Source organism: Gymnodraco acuticeps, unplaced genomic scaffold (assembly GCF_902827175.1).
Source record: "Gymnodraco acuticeps unplaced genomic scaffold, fGymAcu1.1, whole genome shotgun sequence".
Taxonomy (NCBI): domain Eukaryota; kingdom Metazoa; phylum Chordata; class Actinopteri; order Perciformes; family Bathydraconidae; genus Gymnodraco; species Gymnodraco acuticeps.
This window is the reverse complement of record NW_022990701.1, coordinates 3,884,051-3,904,450: the sequence shown is the minus strand read 5'-3', so window position 1 is coordinate 3,904,450 and position 20,400 is coordinate 3,884,051. Positions and strand designations below refer to the sequence as shown.

The following is a 20,400-nucleotide window of genomic DNA, read 5'->3' as shown; positions in this document are numbered from 1 at the left end:
AGCTGTGTGATATATTTAAGTGACGCTGTGCAACACACTGTCACATTCCCACAGCTAATTTGCTTTCAGACATTGAGTGAAACCAACCCACCTACTGCAGCCAGTCCATCAGTGGGGGCCATCAGCAGCACCAAGATGTGCTCAATGACGTAAGGCTTGAGCTTGTCCAGGTCAGTGGGCCGGTCACCACGCGCAGACAGATTAATCTGCAGGCTGAGGCGCTCCTCGCTCTGGAGGCAGGACCCCTGGGACGGGACAGGAAAGACATACCAGTCACGCACCAAACAGAAGCACAAGCATGATAACAATTTGAGTTCATAGAATCTGAAACTTATTACGATAAAGAAAAACCTGAAGTTGGATGCTAAAGAGAAAGTTTGAATTTAACCAATGAGCAAGTTGTTGAGGCGACGGCTTAAAAAGGAAACAAATGGAATTGGATAAGTGTGAAATATTTTCTTAGCTGTGACTTCAGAGTAACCAGACACTTGCTGTTCATTGAGAGACAAAAACAACCGGGCTGTAACTCACTCCCACCCCCCACCCTGAGACTAACACCCTCTCGGAGCAGTAAGTAAATGGGCCCTTGACGACCTGAAGACAGATGCACTGCCTTGGTGCCACGCGGGCTTTAAAGAGGCGATAGCAAACCTAATCCCTTGAAACCTAGCCCACTGTTAACTTCCTGTAAAGCTCATTTAATCTGAGAGTTTGAGCACTGAGCAAAGGCCAGTTCTCGATTATGTTAGCAAAGTCTGAGGAGCAGGTGATGATTTTGGAAATGAGCCAAAGGTCACAACTGGGACCCTCGTGGAACACAACACCAGGACTATTTCAGTATCATTATGACTCTATAGTTGGATTTTCTTCAGCCTCCACTTGCATCATGTGTATTGCGCCACATGAGCAATGGGAGCCCTGTGTCAATTATAGTCTCTTGAGAAAGCAATTAAGGCTGGCAAGAGATCTCACCCTCCTCGGGGGTTCTGGAGGAAACAGAAGGTGCTCTGATGACAAGCCGGCTGTCTGTTTAAGTTTTAGACCAGCTAGCCTTCTGCTCAGAGGCGTGGGCAGGACGAGAGCAGTGAGAAACACTCACTACTACTCACTGAGTGGGAACAAGCTAAAAATGGCACAGGATCACAAAAAAATGCAGTATTTAGTTAAATACTTTTCCATTTTCCTCAAATTCAGCCATATGTTTTCCCCTCTCAAGCTCTGACTGCTTTCAGATTCAAGAACGTTTATTACCAAGATGAATTCAAAGACATACAAAAAAAAAAGTTTGTAGTTAAAAGACTGTAGGGAACATGTACACAGAGGGCAGACCTGTTCTTTAAAAAGTTACCCGAGCATTGTTGAACAAGCTCTTGGGTAAGCTGCACTCCACGAGTAGACCCAGTATAGTGATGTTGGAAGCATCTTCCTGCAGGAGAAACAGAAACCATGAAATCAGGGGCTGAAATTATTTTAGCATCATCACGTTAGGTGGTCATCCCTTTCTTTAAAAGAAATGGCCTTTAATGATCACCGACTACTTCAAGGCCACACATGGCTGAACTCTAGTGGTGCTATCCATGCACTGCACATTAAAGAAATCAATCTTTAAAGCAGCTGTGGTTGGTTTGGTCACTTCAAAAGCAAATTAAAAGAAGCAGGATAACATCTGCAGACACTGTGGTTGTTGGTTATCTGCTGTAAACTTTAAACATGTTTAAACCAGGAAATGACTATGCTGATCATGGAGGAGCTTGCGGTGGGGGTGTATCTCAAGGATCTATTCCAGAATGGTAAGTTGTAGATAAAAAAACGCCCCTGATTGAAGATGAATTACAGTGTAATATTCAAATTCGACACAGTTAGCAATTCACATTTGAAGTTAATATATTGCGCTATCTGGTGACGTTTTATAGTAACACTTAGAAAGTCTGCAGTGGTGGAGACTTAAAAGCATTTCAGCCAATAACATATCACCACAAGGCCAAATCACTCTATATATGGTAAGTGATTATAAGGGCAGTCCTGTTGTGAGGGCTAGAAAAACAAGGCTAAATCGGGTTGAGCTTTACATACACGCCTGTTTTTGTAAGAATTCAAAACTGAAAGTGAGACTTCCTCTTTTTTGAGCTTCCAATAGGCCCATACAATTCAGTAACCCATCGAATGTATTTAGTTATAAGTTAAAATATCCTTTATGGAACACATCACAGCTTAAAGATCATGTGCAATATGAGGCTGACATAAGAAGGAAAAACAAAACTGACACAATAGGAATTTAGAGCAAGTGAACCAACTTGAGGATCATATGTTTACTGTATAGGTGTAGAACGTTTTTGTTAAATATACTTTGAATAAGGGGAATTCATCCACAGAAAACACACTGGCTGCTGCACTAGGTCAGAAACCAGAGGAGACTGTGAAGTCCACCGTAGACGGACAACATGTCCATCCATTAAAGGCAGCTCATTCTGGAATAGCCTCCCAACTGAGATACGGATTGTCCCACTCTCAATAGTTTTAAAGGACAACTTAAAGAATGTTTGAGAAACAAACAGACGTGTAATCACCGCTAAATGCACTTTAATACAGGGGTAGCTCCTCTTGCACTTTATGTAGCACTTTTATCTTATCTTTATATACCATAGCTGCTACATTGTACTGCCATGTGGTAAATGCTTGTATGCTCTTTCTGCATATCATGTATTTATTTTTGCTATGTATATAAATGTCATGTTCTCATATGTTGTATGTGAGGGAACTACGGATGGAAATGAGCTCAAAGCTAAAATCCGGCTCATTTACACTTGTAAGCATTATTTAGTTTGAAAGTGTTCATCAATGTGATGAAATAATGAAGAGCCAGCAGAGAGGAAACAGTCTGAATTCATCACAAGCAGCATTGCTAGCGATTATAGGAGCTTAAGTCTCTCTGCACGTGGCCAAGTTAACATTTTGCAACTGCCACCCCACTTCCTGTTGTGGAGGCGAAGTCTCCTTTCAGATAGCGTCTCACACATTTAAAGTGCTTCTGAAACCGTGCACTCATTTGTCATGCGTTTTTGGTGTTTCTGTATGGCTTTGAAACTTGTGCACAGATAATTTATTGTATATTATATTTGAAATGATACGTTTGTAGTTATATTCTGCAAGCAAATATATTTATAAGCATGAGAAAAGCCATTGTTTTTGGAACATCCTGCATGCTGACATCACAAAGCCTCTGTGTGTTCTGTTTATCAGGGCTGGCAGGAAAAGGGAAATCAGCTGTTTCCAATGATGAGCTGTTACTCACTACTATGCATGTCCTGCACAAACAAACAGAAAGGTCTACATACATACCTGAGTTTGGGTCAGCTTAATGCTCTGGATGTGAGGGAATACTAGCAGACTGTCCTTTCTTTGGACAGACTTGAAAGAACCCCGGTGATCTCCCACACCAAAAACCTGGAAAAAGGAAATGGTTACATTATTAAAAGGATCTTCAGGCCATGTGCATTATATTAAAGCTAGCTAGTGAACAAGCAACAACGAAGTAGTGTCATTAAGTTGGCCTGAACTTTATTTCTAGAACAGTTTGTAACATGTTAGCTGATGTTTTGCTAATCATAAATAAAGAAAAATAAATGATTGAAATGATTGAAATTGTTTGTAACTTGATGGAAAAATACAGGCAAGGCAGGCAGGTTGCTGGTCTCATTGGCAACGTAAAAAACACAAGGAAAACATGTACATATCTTTGAGTCACGTGAAGGGAGTGGCACTGTCAGAGGCATTGCATGAGGGCCAGAGTGCCTGCGTGTCTGGGCGAGTGTGCTTGTCATTTATAAGCTACATGTGAGAAACACTGTGGTGCAAGTTTAATGTGAGATGGGCAAAACTCACAAGTACAACGACAAACACGTTTCAGGCATTTAGAGTAAATCTCAATATTATTATTTTTAGCTTTGGTTCCATTGTGGCCACATTTTGCCACAGGTGTCCAGTTTTCTTAGAGCTAACAACTTAACTGCTACTTCAAAACATGTAACAAAAGTAAGTTTAGTTTTCTGCTAACCTGAGGCTGAAGCAGACAGTTACAGTACAATGTCCTGATAAACGCTGTAAGAATAAACGCACCGGTTGTGTGAAAGCTTTTTTGCGTAGTGTACCAGTTTCACAGGGATGTGCTTGTACAAATATTTACTTTATGGGCCCTGAATCATACAATGTGAGATTATCTACGAGCAGGAACAATAGAGTTTCTGACTTGGTTTATGAACAAACAAACATGGTGGATGGCAGCATTGTTCAGAGCAGCAGACCCAAACCAGAAGTCTGGTCTGATGCCATTATGGATCATAATGTTTTAGGAAACGGTTTGATATGACTAAAGATTGTTTTACAGACTGCCATAGACAGTTAACACATTGTGGTTACACATCCAACATTTGTGTAACGTTCACTTTACTATACATAGGCATAGCTGAGGAAAAACAAGGGTCACGATGCGGGATTTCATCATAATCCCAACAGAACACGATCCGAGTATACACAGCTGGAAGTGTATTTATGGAACTGACCTGGTATGACAGGAGCCCATGGGCCGATGTGTTTATAAATAATGTGTTTTCTACATTGCCCTCCTCAGACGGGAGGAAAATTAGTTTCAAAGATACCTTCCCTCGGGGGGGGATCACCTAGGACAGAGAGGAAAACATTAGAAGTTATTTTAGGCATTTTTTTTAAAGAGAACAAGACACAATTATTAATACTACTTGTGAGTATACGGTGTAGTGCAGCTACTCCGGCGCACACGTAGACACTTACTCTTCTGTGAAAGAAAGGTATGTAAAAATGCCTGCTGGATGTAAACATCGACAGCAGTGTCACAGGAACTTCCTGGCTGGGGTTGTGTATATATATGGTTTCAGCTCTTGGCAGCCCCAGCGGCCTGTAGAGAGACACACACAAGTTTCATAAATAACAGGCTCTCAACACAGCTTTTACCCATGGAGCCCGTGCAGGTATACGCCAATCGTCTAAAGGCATCATATCGCTAATACACATTTGAATCATGAGGCATCTAAAGAGCCTCTATCAAAAATAAATAATTCTGCTGCTTATTAAACCGATCAAGACTGGAGTTGCTATGGTTGTTGTTAAAAATGCGTCAGTTCTTAGGGTTAGGGTTAGTTCACAATTTCAATTAGTGCATTTAGAGTCAAACTGTTCACTTGACTTGTTCTTAGATTAGGAAATCAGCATTCATGACATGACTTTAAATTCAAGGTTTAGATAAAACACCAACAGGAATATTTCACAGTGTCATTTAAGAAGAACAAAAGCCCCTTTTATTTGTAGATGAGCACAACTTTGAAACAATCACATATTCTTTATAGAAAGGTAAGATTAAACTTGAATCCACTATGAGTCGTGAATAAGTCAAACCGCATGTTCAAATAAGGCAATAAGGAAGTGTATGAAAGCTTTTGGGTAACTTAATCGCAAAGATAATCTCTCTGGATTTAGCCACTTCTGCTGCTACATCACTTTTTGCGACACCTAAACCAACAAATAAATAAATCATATAAATCATGTTTGGAATTGAATCATGAAACACATTTCAGTTTATATCCTTGCTTTCTTTTTTCAAAGATTTTTTGGGCCAGATTAGCCTTTATTGGAGATGACAGTGTTGAAAGGGGGAGACAGAGGGGATGACATGCGTACATGGTTCCAGGCCGGATTCGAACCTGGGTCCTCCGCATGGGAACTGAGTCCCTATACACGGGCCAGCTCTACCAGGTGAGCTATATGGTGGCCCTATAGCCTTGCTTTCTAACTGCTTTGTTCTCACAGCAACATGATAACAGGCCATTTCACAGCGTAATCATATTCACACAGAGGTTTTAATAACCGTGCTGACTGCGGCTGGATGTGAGGCCCTTTCATGTGGGTTATTAAACAAGTTTACTGGGTCTTAGAGAAAAGCTTGCATAATGCTAACTTTATGCATGGCTTAATGTTATGATCGTTGAATTTCCTCAGATACACAGAGGGTAGCAACAATAACAATTAACCTTTATAAAATATATTTAAAGAATAGCCCTCCAACAAATACTACCACTGTGAAGTTGTAGGTGTTAGTAGAGTGTGCCAGAGAGGTGCCGCTTCCCCTAACTTTATGAGGCAACGGTTTATGTTCCTGTTCTGAATTATAATGTAAAGTTGTTTGTGTTCACACTAATGATATGACCTTTTAAAGCGAATGGAATTTGTTAGTGAGGCTTTAAAAGTATTTGGCCTATTCAGCAAACAAATGACAAATTGAATTAAGTTACAATAAATGATCCTGTTGTGTTGTGGCTCAACCAGAACATAGAAACTGCACACATTGGTGTTCTTCACTTCTTCTGCCCTTAACATGCATACTGAACTACAGCATTATAAAAACATACAGAACATTGTGGAGGAAACCTTTTACGTTGATATCCAGATTATCCTGAAACACACCCAACTTTGAAATACTTGGATAATGAAACCCTATGAACAGAGAGAATAGCTAACATGTGGTCTATAAATGTTTCATGGACACTGCTGTCACAACACACATTTGGCAGCACAGCGACGGAAACAATATTTGGAATGTTTAAACAAACTACCAGAAGTATTCGATGTTCTGGTTATTATACTCCTTTACTGTGAATAGTTTGGTAACAAAATGCTGATGAAATACTTGTATGTTCTCTCCTTCGATGCTTTCTGTTATTTTGAATGGTAACACAGCGGTGGCAGTGAATATTTGGTTAACATATGTTGCATGATACTCAATATCTGTGTCTATATCCGCAATATGATATCGAGATGGTTTACTCGCACTGGAAAATTGTGACCTTGACTCTCTGGTTCTCTCTTCGGTCGATGCAGAGCGGGTCAACAGTCAGTTGGTTGTGCTTCAACAGAGGTGGACACAGTGAAACCCAGCAGCACATGGAGTTTGGTTAAGGAGAAACCCTGATGTAATTAGTGTGTGTCAATGGTGGTCTGTGTGCTCTCTATTGCCACTGTGCAGAGGAAGGAATACAGAGCCAGCATTTTACTGCGTCGTGTCATTTTTGGAAAGGAATTGTGTACAAATCATACAGTTTCACTTTTTAAACAATTATGTGTGGTTAAGGTCAGGAAACTAAATAGGCATTGTAGAGTGTAATAATCTGATATGACTCATCAAGTCAGCTAATGTATATAAAGACAGATGTGCACATTTAAGATTTCATTTCAATCACTTTGAACACAAGATAAAAGTCATGTATTCAGTTGAGTACATCAACGTAACAACATATTGCATTGTTGACATTTCCATTTAAGGTGTTCTGTCAAGCCTGTGCTGAGGCCTCTTTCACTTCCTGTCTGTGAGAGTTTGACTTTCATTCAGGAAGTGAAACTCATGCTGTTCCATACAATCAGCATGAGCAGATGGAGATGAAAAGTGATTTCTAACTGAATCTTTCCAGACATCTACCTGGTACAGTGGGCTTAGTAGGCAGAACATCCAAACACATTTTTGGACACTGGTAGAAAGGAGCTACCTACAAACACCATATTATCTGCATATAATCAATAATCATCAGCCGGCCAGACAGCCGAACATGTTTCAGGTCATCTGCAGTTTATCTGGGCAATTTAACTTTAACCTTTCACACCGGTGTTTGTTTGACTTGCAGCTGACATATTGTACATATTTTAATCTACTTTTCTTTATTTGTATTCATCCATGATTTCCAATGATTTGAACATCTTCAGGATTAATGATTTCATACTTCTGGTTTAACTGAACAATATAATCAACACAGATCCCACAGAAAAAAGGCAACCACAAACCGACGTGTGGGATTTTGATCTCATATTCCTGTTTTGATATCAACTGCAAATTCCCTGTAGCCTCAAAATATTTACCCAGTGATATTAAACTCCTACATTCCAAATGTATTATACAAGAAACTGTAAAAATAGAAGCTGCTTGTGACTGATTTCTTTTAGCTAAAGCATTGGGGACTGCTGCCAACTGCAGCATTACGTCTGATATTCTCTGTGTTTTGGGAGTATGTAGGCAAACAGGGACGTTCCTAACGTGCCTGGATGCTGGGAAACACAGCTTACTGCCATACTTGGATATCCTGTCTGCTCTTAAAGGTTGAAGGCCCCCTGCTTTATGAAATATTGCCTTTCCTTTCTGTTGCATTCATCTCGCTCATCCTGCTCTCTCAGGTTAAATTGAGTCAGTGGAGTTCTCCACATCACTCAAGGCTGAGATGATGAAATGAAGTACACTTTATAATTGGGCGTGTGATGAAAGGGTTTCACAATTTTCAGAACCGATTGAACAACATACATGTTAAGACATTTCATATTGAACAGTACTTACTGCGTCCCAAACTCCAACACTGGGGGCTGGAAATGCAAGGGCCTCCCATTCTCCCCTGAATATAGAGAGGAGCTGGAGGGAGGAGGAAAGGAAGAAGAGGAAAAGTCAAAAAGACTGCACATGAATCTCATAACATTCAAAATGTTAAGTATTAGAGGAAAATATACAGTTGTTATTATTTAACAAACACTTTTGTACAAGAACACAGTTATGAATGTGTATAGTTAAAACTATCCTCCCCTAGGCTCCTTCCTAAAGCCCTACCTTTCCAGCTGAACAAAAAAGACTATGATCATGCCGGCACATTAAATTAGATTAGATTTGAATAAAGACTTTCTGTGACACCTTTAGCTCTAGACTAGATAATGGTTAAAAAGACATAGCTGTAATTTATTTTATTTAACTACCAAGATAACTTTGGTAAAAAAAATATATTAACGCTGTGGACACAGGTTATAGATTTTTAACTAAATGTAATACTGTGGTGAGTGTAGCACGATGACAACACATACACCCGTTCTCATTTAAAGGGCAAACCACCATAAACCGGCAACAAGCAGATCTGCCAGAAGACTGAATATGTTCAAAGATATAAGCTGTAAGGGACTGGGAGGCAGAGTAGTGGGAGACACCTACATTCCCAATAGGTGGCTCCACCCGCTGCCAATTATCAGTATTGGGAGCAGGTGGGGAGACCTCACACCTGGTGCTAATCACTCCCTCAAGGGAGACAAAGCACCTAGAGTTGCTCAGTTGTGTGTGGCACATGGAGGGAGCAGGAGACTCCCAGCGTGAGGAAACAGTTGTAAGCTGGCATGTCGGTTAGCGGCCCGGCTACGTTAGCCTTTATATTGTAAAAGGTATTTTTTAGTTGAACAGCAATAAAGCCTCTTTTTGGATTTGAACACTAACTCTGTCGTGACTGCTTCACTACCATTTCCCTCTTTATCTGCCCCGGCCTGTTACAACGCCAACGTGGTAAAAGGGCAGGATACAATGATTTGTCCTACTTTAGAGCCTATAAACAGCACTGTGAACACTTATATTTAATAAGTTATGAGTTGAATGTACGTAACCCTCAGATGGCAGACATTCATGTCATATAAAAGCTGTAGACCGGCGTTACGTAAACGGTCGTCAATATGTTGCTTTGCAGAGTATGTACGGAAAGCCAAAAAAAAAAGCAACCAACACAAGTCGGGTTAAAACAGGAAGCTCTCTTCTCAAGTCTCTCTCCAGCAGCTACTTTTGGAGCTCTGCTGTGTTTTTATTGGTAGCTGTGTGTGTGTGACATCCTGTGCTAATGAGCACTGAGAAGCAGGCAAAGAGCAGCTGATTTTAGAATGTGCATGTGTGTGTGTGTGTGTGCATGAGTGACAGCGAGACTGGACTCAGTTGACAGAAGCCTCACACAGCTGATGACTAACAGAAGCAAGCCAGTGGAAGATCTACAGCTCAAGACTCTGCCTGTGTTCACATGAATAACCTGTTTATGATCTGGTTCTTGGAGGATCCCGTTTATGTGTTTGCACATGTAAACGCCATATACTCCAGGATAAGCCCTTGTCATAAGCACTTACCCTGTTTATGAGAAATCCCAAATATGGGAGTTGGAGTACTAAGAAAGAAAAACACATTAAACTAAAAGTGCAAACGTTTAATTTATCAGACTTTCTGAACAATGCGTTTCGCAAACCATGTTAAGCATTCCGTAACGAAAATGCACAACATACAGGCTTAGTCTTGCAAGATGGCATGATTTCAAAACACATGAGCACATCAGCAATAAAGTGTTTCATAAGAAATACAAAGCTGGCCAACTCACTTTTACACATATACCTTGATAAGTCTGTTATACCTCGCCCTACGCTGACACACAACATACATATTGAGGATGGCCTGTATGTTCGTCATCAAAAATCACATTGTTTGTCTCAAACAACTACATTAGATGAATCCTGCAGAGCACTTTACAGTTTCTAGCATATCAACGAATGCTGACACATTGTCCCGCTGCTGGGACACATCCATTAAAGCAACTGCTACTAACTGTAAGTAAGTAGCAGTGGGATTTGTAAGACTCATTATCATGAATCCGTTATTGGACTATGCAGAAACACGAGGACACCCTGTGAAGCTGCTTGAACATTGCAGGAGAAAACAGGGCAGTGCTTTTTGGACTTCAAAGACAACAAACATGCATAACATGGAAAAGTACAGTAAAAAGGGTTGTACAATACATTTAAATGTTCCGAGCGGGTATTCTCCTTCTCTAATTTTCATTTATAAACTGTTAGTGCTGGTATCTTCATTTCACTAAAATAAACATCCCTAAACATAAAACCTTTAGTATTTATTATATAAAATACTTCAGCCAGCCCAGGAAAACATCTTTTAACAGTATGAATTGAAGATGTAGTCGGGTATCAGATGGATCTCAGTTGAGTCCGTTGACAGAAAGGCCAGAGTGTTGAACAGACTGCTGTTTTGGTTAATGTGGTTAGTTATTAACAGGACAGTGTATCTAGTCTACTGCTAGGAGAAAAGAACAAAAACAAGCTTGAGAAACTGTTGAAACCAATTGGACGAATCAAGCTCAATTTATATGTAAGATTCTTTAAAATTCCGAAATTCAAACTAGGGGGGGTTTAGATTTCATAAGAACAGTTCATTCTGCAGACACAAAGCTAGAGATGCCAACAAAGTAAACGTACTAACCACCTGTGCCAAAGCTCTGCTTGAGCTGGATCACTCTCTGAATAGCAGAACTTCAGGCTCAAGTCAATTTAAAAAGAGGCAAAGAAAAAGGAGTCAACAAAACTGAAAAGACCAGCCTGAACACTCTTTGAACAACCCTTTAGCTTCCTTTGGCCAATCGAATAGGTGCTTCGGTGCACCAAGCATCAAGATAAGAAAAAAAGGGCTCAGTCATAAACAGTTTACTTCAGGCTCAACTAAATGAGAACAATTATCTAGAATTGGAATAGAAGCTTGAAAAACACAACGATACCAACGACCTCCAAGACGTGTCCTTTGCAGATACAAATGTTACGCTGATAGATGTCTATTGGCAGCAACGGGTTATGAACAACTGAGATGCAACTTGGTCGAATACTGGCCACAGAAAGGGAAACAAAAAGTTCCCCCAACTCGAAAATACCCCCATGTTCCCATGTTGTCACTGGACACCCACCCACTACAATTCAGACTGCTGCAGAATTCACAAGCTACGCCTCCTGCAGGGTATCTCAGTTAATTAGGGTCAACTTCGGGTTAAGTCTAATCTGATTAACACAAGTAGATCACACAAAGCACTTAAATACTGTGATTTGATTTGCCAGTTTGAAAGGGATGTAATTCCAACAAAAAGCACCATGTTTCACTGTTTTGGCCAGCAGCTAGCGGGACCTAAGCACGGGAACAGGTGAGTATTCAGTGTCTTGCTTGTTTGCTGTCATAGGGTCTCAGAGATACGCCTTATTTATTAAGGGACTTTCTTTTTTTATTAAACAACATTGATGTTAAAAGGGTTGCATTAATGTTTCTGCCTTTTACTATTCACACACACACACACTTTTGTACTGGTCATAGCCATTCATTCACCTGCCCTTAAGCCCTGAACTGTCAAGACTTCCTCATGGTTGAACAACTGTGAACTTAATATTTCACTTTCTTTCCCACGGCTGACATGATAAGAAATGCAATTCTACAACACAGAGACCAGATCAGAGGTGATATCAGGGGCACTCTATACTCATTACATGTGCTTCCCTTTCATGGTCTACCAGTTCTTATCGTTTGTTAATTCATAACTTTCCAACCATTTCAGTTGAAGAGTTGAATGTGAAGGGAAAATGAGTCTGCCTGTGCAGAGTGGTATTGTGTGAGACAGTTGATACAGATCTGGCAATGTTGTTAGCCGTCAGCAGTTCCAACATCACATTTATAGGCCAATTATCTCAATAAAAAAAAGGAGATTATTACCGCGAGCAGCACTAAAAGAAAATGTACACTATACAACGCTGACTAATGCAAGTGTAAAACTACTTTTTTTCTATATCCGAAAGCTAGATAAAAAGCAAAGTATAAAACTGTGTGTGCTGTGTTCTCTTAAAGTGTCATATTTCTGTGCTTCTTTAAAAAAGGTGGAGAAGGGAATTTACCATCTCATATGTTTTAGTAATAACTCAGTTTTCTCTGATTTCAACAGCAGCGGGCTTCACAGAAAAACTCAGCCTCAACAAGCATGCCACTGAGCTGTAGTCCAAGGGTTCTGTCCACAGCCACAGTACAAAAATAACAAGTTATGTTTGGCGCTATTTGATCCCCTGGATCTAACTTAAATAAAGCCAGTGCTAGCAGTGAGCTCAGCCATGCTGCAGGGGAGAGGTTAGGACCAGGGGAGAGTTTAGGTCAACTGGTGCTCACAAGCAACAAGGAAACAATAAGAGTACCATGGAAATCAAAAACACATGTGCCAGGAAGATATTCCCTATATCAACAGATTAACGGGGCAAAGACATTATTGTAGTGGAGAATAAAGTGAGAAACAGCTCAGACAGTTTGACATAGACTGGACTCAGACAGAGATATCATTAACCTCTCTATCGGCAGCCCTCTTTGCTCTCTAGGCTGGGGGAGAGTGATGGCAGGCCTGCCAAGCGGCTGATAACCCCGACACGAGAGGCCTCAACGCGCTGGAGGTCTCCGGGTCAAACGGCACTATCGAGCCTCCTTTGCTGCTAACCTCCCTAGACTTAAAAATAGCAATATTCCCACACTGTTCAGCAACAGTCAGTTGCATGTGAACTAGATGAAGACCGAAAGCATTTGAATCTAGAGTAGCACTACAGCGGTAGGTGGCACTTTCATAAAAGAGACATACAAAATGTCACAATTGAAGAAGGAAAGATCTAAATATCCTAAGACTGGTAAACAACACATTTTTTAACTCTGCACCCCAAGTTTGAAATGCATTCTTTCTGTTAAATGTGTAGTCTCAAAGCTAAAGTAAAGATCATTTATTATTTCATTCAGACTTGTTCATGTTGTCTTGTTGTTGCCACACCTGCTACATATTATCATGCTGGATGATGTACTATAAAAGGCATGGCAATAACCCAGTAATAAAAAGGTATCATTAAAATTCTGCAAGTTAGCTAAACTTTGTGTATTTTTTCCAGGTAAAAACTTCTATGCCAGGAGCAAATGTAGGACGGGCTGGGCTCTCTTTACGTTACTGGCATTGCTTCTCTCAAAACATATTCAAGAGGCAGAAGCAAGCACACATTCTAGAGTATATAGGACTTTATAAAACTGTTCGTTCAGTATCGATAAGAAGGATACACAAGCCAATATATCACTGTTTCATCATATTGAATTGTGTTTTCCCAGCATTTTCCAGACCATTTTCTGGGAGAAGAAATACAGCTGGGAAAGACAGACCGACCCTGCTTTTCCTTTCAAGGAGTTCTAAAATTAGTCAGGAATTTGGTTCTGTGCCTCTGTAACACACGCCCCCAAAAACTCTCCGTCACACACACCCTCACTCACCAACATAAACAACACTGCCTGCATACGGGGGGAGACTTTTTAAGGCCTTTTAGGAAAACGGCAGTGCTATTAAACTGAAACCACACCTCATCATTTGTCCGTGTGAATGCAAAAACCCGTCGCCCTACAATTACAGTTTGATTCGGTGTATCAAATAAACCATTTAAAAAGAGCTTTACTTTAATTTGTAGTTTGTTGAATGTGTTCACGTCTCTGTACATACCAAACCATGTTTCTCTGGTGATGGTAGGTTTGTTTTTCCATTTGGTTGATCACAAACCCAACTCACGCTGTTGCCCTGCTTTCATTCTGTGTCTTACAGTATAACTCTACTCTATGCACAGAAAAACACTCCAGTATGATGCAATCTGTAAGCTGTATGGTTTGGGGTGTGTTGGTCATTATGTGGCTTGGTGGAAAGTCTCTACATATTCCCAAGTGCCATTCATGAACAGGTGGAAACCTTTCATTATCTCCATACAGCAGATTCTTTTAAAACAGCTGAGAGAAATTGTGTCTTTGTCTGACCGATGTTTGAACTAGCAAAGTGAGATGGTTTAAGGTCTACTACACCTTGTGTGAAAAACCATAGAAGAAAACCAGCTTACCTGTCTTCCAATGGAAGACCGTCTTTTAGTCGTTCCTTCTCCACCTGAAAATAAAATAAAAATACACTTTAGTCAATATGATCAAAACAGCAACCTATTTATTCCACATTGACACTGTGGCCTAGAAAGAACTGCATCAAGAGGCTCAAGATTGTGTGTATGCCAAACTGCCTTCTGGGTACTATGATTTACATAACCAAGAGGTTTGATGCCAGTAATACAACATCAATTCCTCTGGTACATTTCTATCTACATCTGTATTTCAGTTCATGTCAAATGGTTTTTTTGCTTCAAATGTTATTTCACTGTACAAAAAACGGTGTTGTAGCTACATACAGGATTACTGAATGAATACAGCCTCTGTGGATCTGTGGAATAGTTGAAATGATAATCAGGCTAGATAATGTTGATATGAGTGGTAATTGTATCTTCTACATATTACGCCATTTCTATTAATTGTTGTGTGGTAGGATTGGAATAGTTCCCTTAGGATGAATAAACTATCTGTACATCGATACTACATATGTTTAGGCCATGCATGGCCTACAGAGATAAGCTGTGGTCTCTTCAAACGCAGAACTCATCTCTTTCGACTCCACTTCGAGCGTTAGAACGATTAACGAAGCACTTTTATACCAATAAAGGACTGGATTACCTAAAGCCAGTTGAGTAGCACTTGAAATGTTTGGCTCTATGAAACCTGATATACTTATATGATTCTGTTTTCTTCAAGGTTGTGTCTTCCTGGTCGAATGTACTTATTGTAAGTCGCTTTGGACAAAAGCGTCAGCTAAATGCAATGTAATGTAATGTTTAAAACGAGGGACAGGAGAAAATAAAAAATGTCTTTCCATTACTTTGTAGTACTAACAATGCTTTTTTCCAGAGTACAGAGCATCCATCCAGACACAAATTCACATCACACAAATCATGAAGACTTGAATTATTGGGGAAATCAAGTTACGCAGAACCATGTGTACACATACAACTATTGCCTAAACAGAATACACTGTGCATGTCAACATACTGCATGTACCAAGTTTAGGGACATTTGACCAGCAATGCACTCTGTAGTTTATTTACAACTGACTGGGCATTAGTACAACGGAGTGGCTTGGATAAAACCCAGATGTGTGTGATAAAAGGGTGTCATCTTTCTGCAGTTCCATGACTAAACAAAGCCAGCCTGCAAAATGAGACTCAGTAGGCTACTGCATTAAAGCCATAAACAATGATCATAGACATAGGGTGTTCAATTCCATTTCTACTGACAAGGATTACTAAATAACTGAATTAAAATGACAACAAAGCAGTTCAAAAAAACCATGTTAAATACAGTGCAGTGGGTTATGTGCACCATGCATGGCCTACAGAGATAAGCTGTGGTCTCTTCAAACGCAGAACATACAGTTTCCATAGGAACAAGCGGGGGCAACATCAGGGCTTCGTGATGATACTGATTTGTCAACCAGTAAAAACGATGGATTGTTTCTACGGAGATAGCAGCGGACCCTTCATTGTTGCCAGTTATATTAAGCCATTGCAGGTAATTATGTATATCAAAGATAATGGTTTATGCAGTATTGGATTTGTTTTCATAAATGTGAAATGGTATTATCAAGGCAAGTTTATCAGACATTCATTCACCTAATAAGACAGATCTAATTACAGTTTCTCAAGCACATTTAGTACACACGATAATGTATCCTATAATGGAGAGTACGATTAAAAAAAAAAAATGTATTCTCGCTATTTTTATTAGCTTTTCTTTTTAATGACTGATTTTAAATGCCCTTTTCTTAATGTCTTTCATTTTTTGTAAGGCACTTTCAATTGCCTTGTGTTGAAAAGTGCTATATAAATAAACTTGCCTTGCTATAATTTGTTGTTTAACTCGGCCAAAGTTACAGGTTACAGCTTGAAAAGTCCCAACTGATGGTATGCTTGTGTTATTCTGCATCATATCCTGCAATGCCTCCAGCACCTTTAAAGCTTGGCTAGGTAATGGCTTAAGTGACTGAGACAAAACAGATTTTCCAGCTGATTAAGCACAACAATGGCAGGTGAACCATTACAGAACAAGGGGTATTCAAATGCATGCAGCTTTTTAAAACATGTGATAATGTTCTGTATCCTAAACACAATAGGCAGTTGAAACCTTAAGTAATCTAACAATCACTAGGACTGGAGGGCACCTATTTATACTTGCATTCAATCCAAACATATGATCCTTATATCAATCCAAAACACAAGTCACCGTTTACAAAATGGTAAGAGGTATGAGGTGAAGATTGAAACAATTACATGCTCTAGTTTTGCACACAACATCTGCTTGAGTATGATCTCTGCTTCCTACATTTTTACAACGTACTGTGGCACATGATGCTGTATTTCCTGCCTCAAGACTTCAATGTGCCTGTAGCAACATACATTACGCTACTTATCCAGCTGACCACCAGCAGCACTGGGAAACAGATGAAAGACATCCATGTCATGCTCTATTTCACATGGCCTATGTAACTGAGACAGTCAGTCCATTCACTGCTGCCTATCTAAACATGACGCCTAACAATGCCAACAACATCTGCCAATTGGTCTGCGACGTAGAGATGAATGGGAAAAAAAACACTGACATACACTACCTATCCCCTTTATTAAAACCATCGTACATCTTTAATCCATCCAACATAGTCTCTAAGACATGTCTTCAACTCTGAATCATCGCCTTTTGGGTAATCTCTCGTCTGGGCATGTCTATGGTAATTACGGCAGTGTACATATTGCACAATTTCAAATACTTTGCGAAACATACCAACAACATCAAAATAAGATTTTTCTGAAAGGCTAACCTGCTTTCATTTAATTTATATAATTGTGTAATTTAACAAAAGGACCTCACATTCATCTTCAACAAAAACTTCACTAAATAGTCAACTCTTTGGTGTGAATGTATATATTGTTTCCATTATTATCAAAGCAACCAAATGAGCAACTCTATTGCATTCTGTTTACCAAAGACTGCGGAAATGCCACACCCCCCTCAGGTAGAACTTTTTATTTTAAAAAAAAAAGGCAATCCTGCTTTTATTTCATTATCAAATATAACAAAAGTGTGTACCATTCATCATTAACAAAACACAGACTTTACTAACTAGTCAAATCTATGGTGTGAATGCATCAGTTTTTGCTTATTTTCAACGCAACCAAATGATCAACTCTATTGCCATCCGTTTACAGAAGACAGCAGTAAATGCCACACCCCCCTCAGGTAACATGACAGTCAGCTGGTGACCTCATGACAGGTTATCACTTAACTCCTGCTGTTTTTGTTTGCTCAAATTACATAGTCATCACACCAGTCACATGAAAATCATAAGGAAATTGTAACACATATCCTATAAAAAAAACCTCAACTAAAAGCATCATATACAGAGTACAAAGGTAGGAAGTAATATCTAAGTAGTGTGAAGGAAGTAACTGCCAAGTAGAACAAAGACTGTCTCGCTACTAACATGCTCTCACAGTGTACTAGTGACTGAACTCCACAATGGACACTATGTACAAAAGAAAATAAGGAGGAGCCACATGGCAGGTGGCCTCGCGCTCTGGGTTCATTTTATAGTTAAACAGTGGATATTAGTTCGATAACTACCAAACTTGCACAATAGTATAGCATTATAGTCGTTTAGGGTCAATTACAATTCCTCACATAACAAATGAATATGTACAACTCAACTAGCTACAAATTGGAGCCAAACACAATAGGGGTGCACTACCCACACGTGCTCATGCATCATGCTTCATTTTTTGGGGGGTGATCTGTGTTTTGCATACAGATGCTCTCAATAATCTTCCACAGTAAACACACAGCAATACTAATAAGATGAGTACCTGAAGTTGGACGAAGGGGTCTGCTTCCTCTGGTTGCCAGACCTCGACCACGCTGGTGGACAGAGCTTTGTGGGAGCAAATAAATAAAATCATCAGTGAGCTGTAGGTTTGGAAATGGGGCAACATGTACAATGCAAACCACTGCGGATGCATTATGTTTAAACAGTACAACCGCAAACTGGCAGACGACGTGATACAATACTGGTAAATTAAAAACAACTGAAGAGGCGTGGATGATAACCCCAGACAAGTGAAGAAATGACTTCGCCTCGGCAGGCTCACAAAGGCTGTTTGCTAGCTGCATCATTAGCAGAACGGTTAGCTCGGTTGCTAACGAACTTGGAAAACATCTCTGCTGCTGCTGCGGCAGTACAGAAGGATATTTACCCGTGTATGGTTATATAATTCAGCAATATGTAGCTTTATTGCAGAGTCACCATTACCCACTAAGTGCCCTGTTTAAGACCTGATAATAGGTGACTTCCCTGTCTGAACAAGTTATCATTTCGTTTAACCAAACAGCAACGGGAACTGGCAGCTAGCATGAACTAGCAGGCTGACAAAACATTAGCTCTGCCAGGGCAAACAAAAATCATAATAAGCTTACTTTAAAAAAAAAATCGAACATTTTATTATTACAAGATGTGTAGATAATAAAGCTTGTAATCCATACCCAGTGTATTAGTTACTGACAAGTCAGTCTAGCTAAATTAACGATTTTACATTTTCTGCCACGGTCGTTTGAACGTTACACCCCCAAAGAGGAGAATAAAGGTGAGCACAAACCTTGCAGCTGAGCCCCTCCGTGCTGTACGCAGGGTAAAAGTAATTGTAGTATTCCTAATAGTATATTGATCCATGTTTTCCTGTGACAGTGGCTGCCTTGTTTGAAGTCCTGAAGCCCCGCCATGCTGCCCTCTCAGCTAGCAGCCTACTTGTGTGTTTAGCTGCGTTGGTCTTTCTTTCTCTTGCTGGAGAGCAGCAGCAGAGCTCCCTCCTCTGTCCCTCCCCGCTGCTCACACACACATTGAGCAGAGAAGACACACCACTGACAAGCAACACACCAGCAACAAGACTGTTTACGTGTCTGTTGCTGAAGGTAAAGCGAAAGAAATGTGAAGGAAATGCAAAGATATACATGTGCACAAACACGGAGTGATGAAGGGTTACTAAATAGCCACAAATGTGAGGTTCTTATTATACTTAGTATTTGTTTCGTGCTACTTCATACTTCTAAAGCATATTTCATATGCGAATAATGCACTTTTCACACTTGCAGGTGCACTTTAACACAATTACATGAGTAAACTTAGATAGGCTACGTAGGCTATAATTAACTTGTGTATTTGCTTATCATGCTACTTCTTACTTCTACTCCACATTTTGGAGGGAAATGTTGCACTGTTGAAATTGTTGGTTACTTTTTACATTACAAAAGCAAGAAATTATTTTATGATATGATTCAGCTCTCGAATAATAATGTAACTTCGTACTTTTATTCAAGTACTGCATTTAAGCACACTTGAGATTCTTACTTTAGTATTTCCATCACTCCACCACATTTTGGAGGGAGATTTTTTTTTAAAAGTGAAAGTATAGCATTAGCTTCAAAATATATTCGAATTAACATTAATACTCTTGTAAGTAGCCTACATGTTATTAAATGTATATAACGTTATATATATAATGTTTGAGGCCCAATAGATACTTTTACTAAAGTAGGATTTTGAATGCCTTATACTTGTAGGACTTTTTCTACATTGTACTGGTACTTTCATATTTATATCATTACATTTGTATAAATCTGTATTTACCTTACAGTCAATAAAACCTATTAATTCATAGTGTTATTTAATGATGTCCTTTTACGAAGCCGATACAGCTAGGTTGAGAGAAGGTATTTAGTGGGTTTGCTATTGTATTGTTGGCCTTTTCTGAGTGATG

The 20,400-nt window shown here is 39.7% G+C and overlaps 1 protein-coding gene across 3 annotated transcripts in view; it reads right to left on the bottom strand.

The window, feature by feature from the left end:
* Positions 1-19,514, bottom strand: part of tmem131l (transmembrane 131 like) — a 29,816-nt gene extending 10,302 nt beyond the window's left edge. For 2 of the 3 annotated variants that reach the window (XM_034231412.1, XM_034231414.1), the window contains exons 1-9: positions 19,243-19,514; positions 18,457-18,521; positions 14,566-14,609; positions 8,405-8,476; positions 4,807-4,930; positions 4,560-4,676; positions 3,340-3,444; positions 1,349-1,426; positions 92-245 (exon numbers count right to left, since the gene is read on the bottom strand). In XM_034231412.1, the coding sequence (XP_034087303.1) occupies positions 92-245; positions 1,349-1,426; positions 3,340-3,444; positions 4,560-4,676; positions 4,807-4,930; positions 8,405-8,476; positions 14,566-14,609; positions 18,457-18,521; positions 19,243-19,366 (883 nt within the window). In that variant the 5' untranslated portion in view covers positions 19,367-19,514. The remainder of the gene's footprint in view (positions 1-91; positions 246-1,348; positions 1,427-3,339; positions 3,445-4,559; positions 4,677-4,806; positions 4,931-8,404; positions 8,477-14,565; positions 14,610-18,456; positions 18,522-19,242) is intronic. The other variant, XM_034231413.1, reaches the window with a different exon arrangement.
* Between the last annotated feature and the right edge of the window lie 886 nt (positions 19,515-20,400).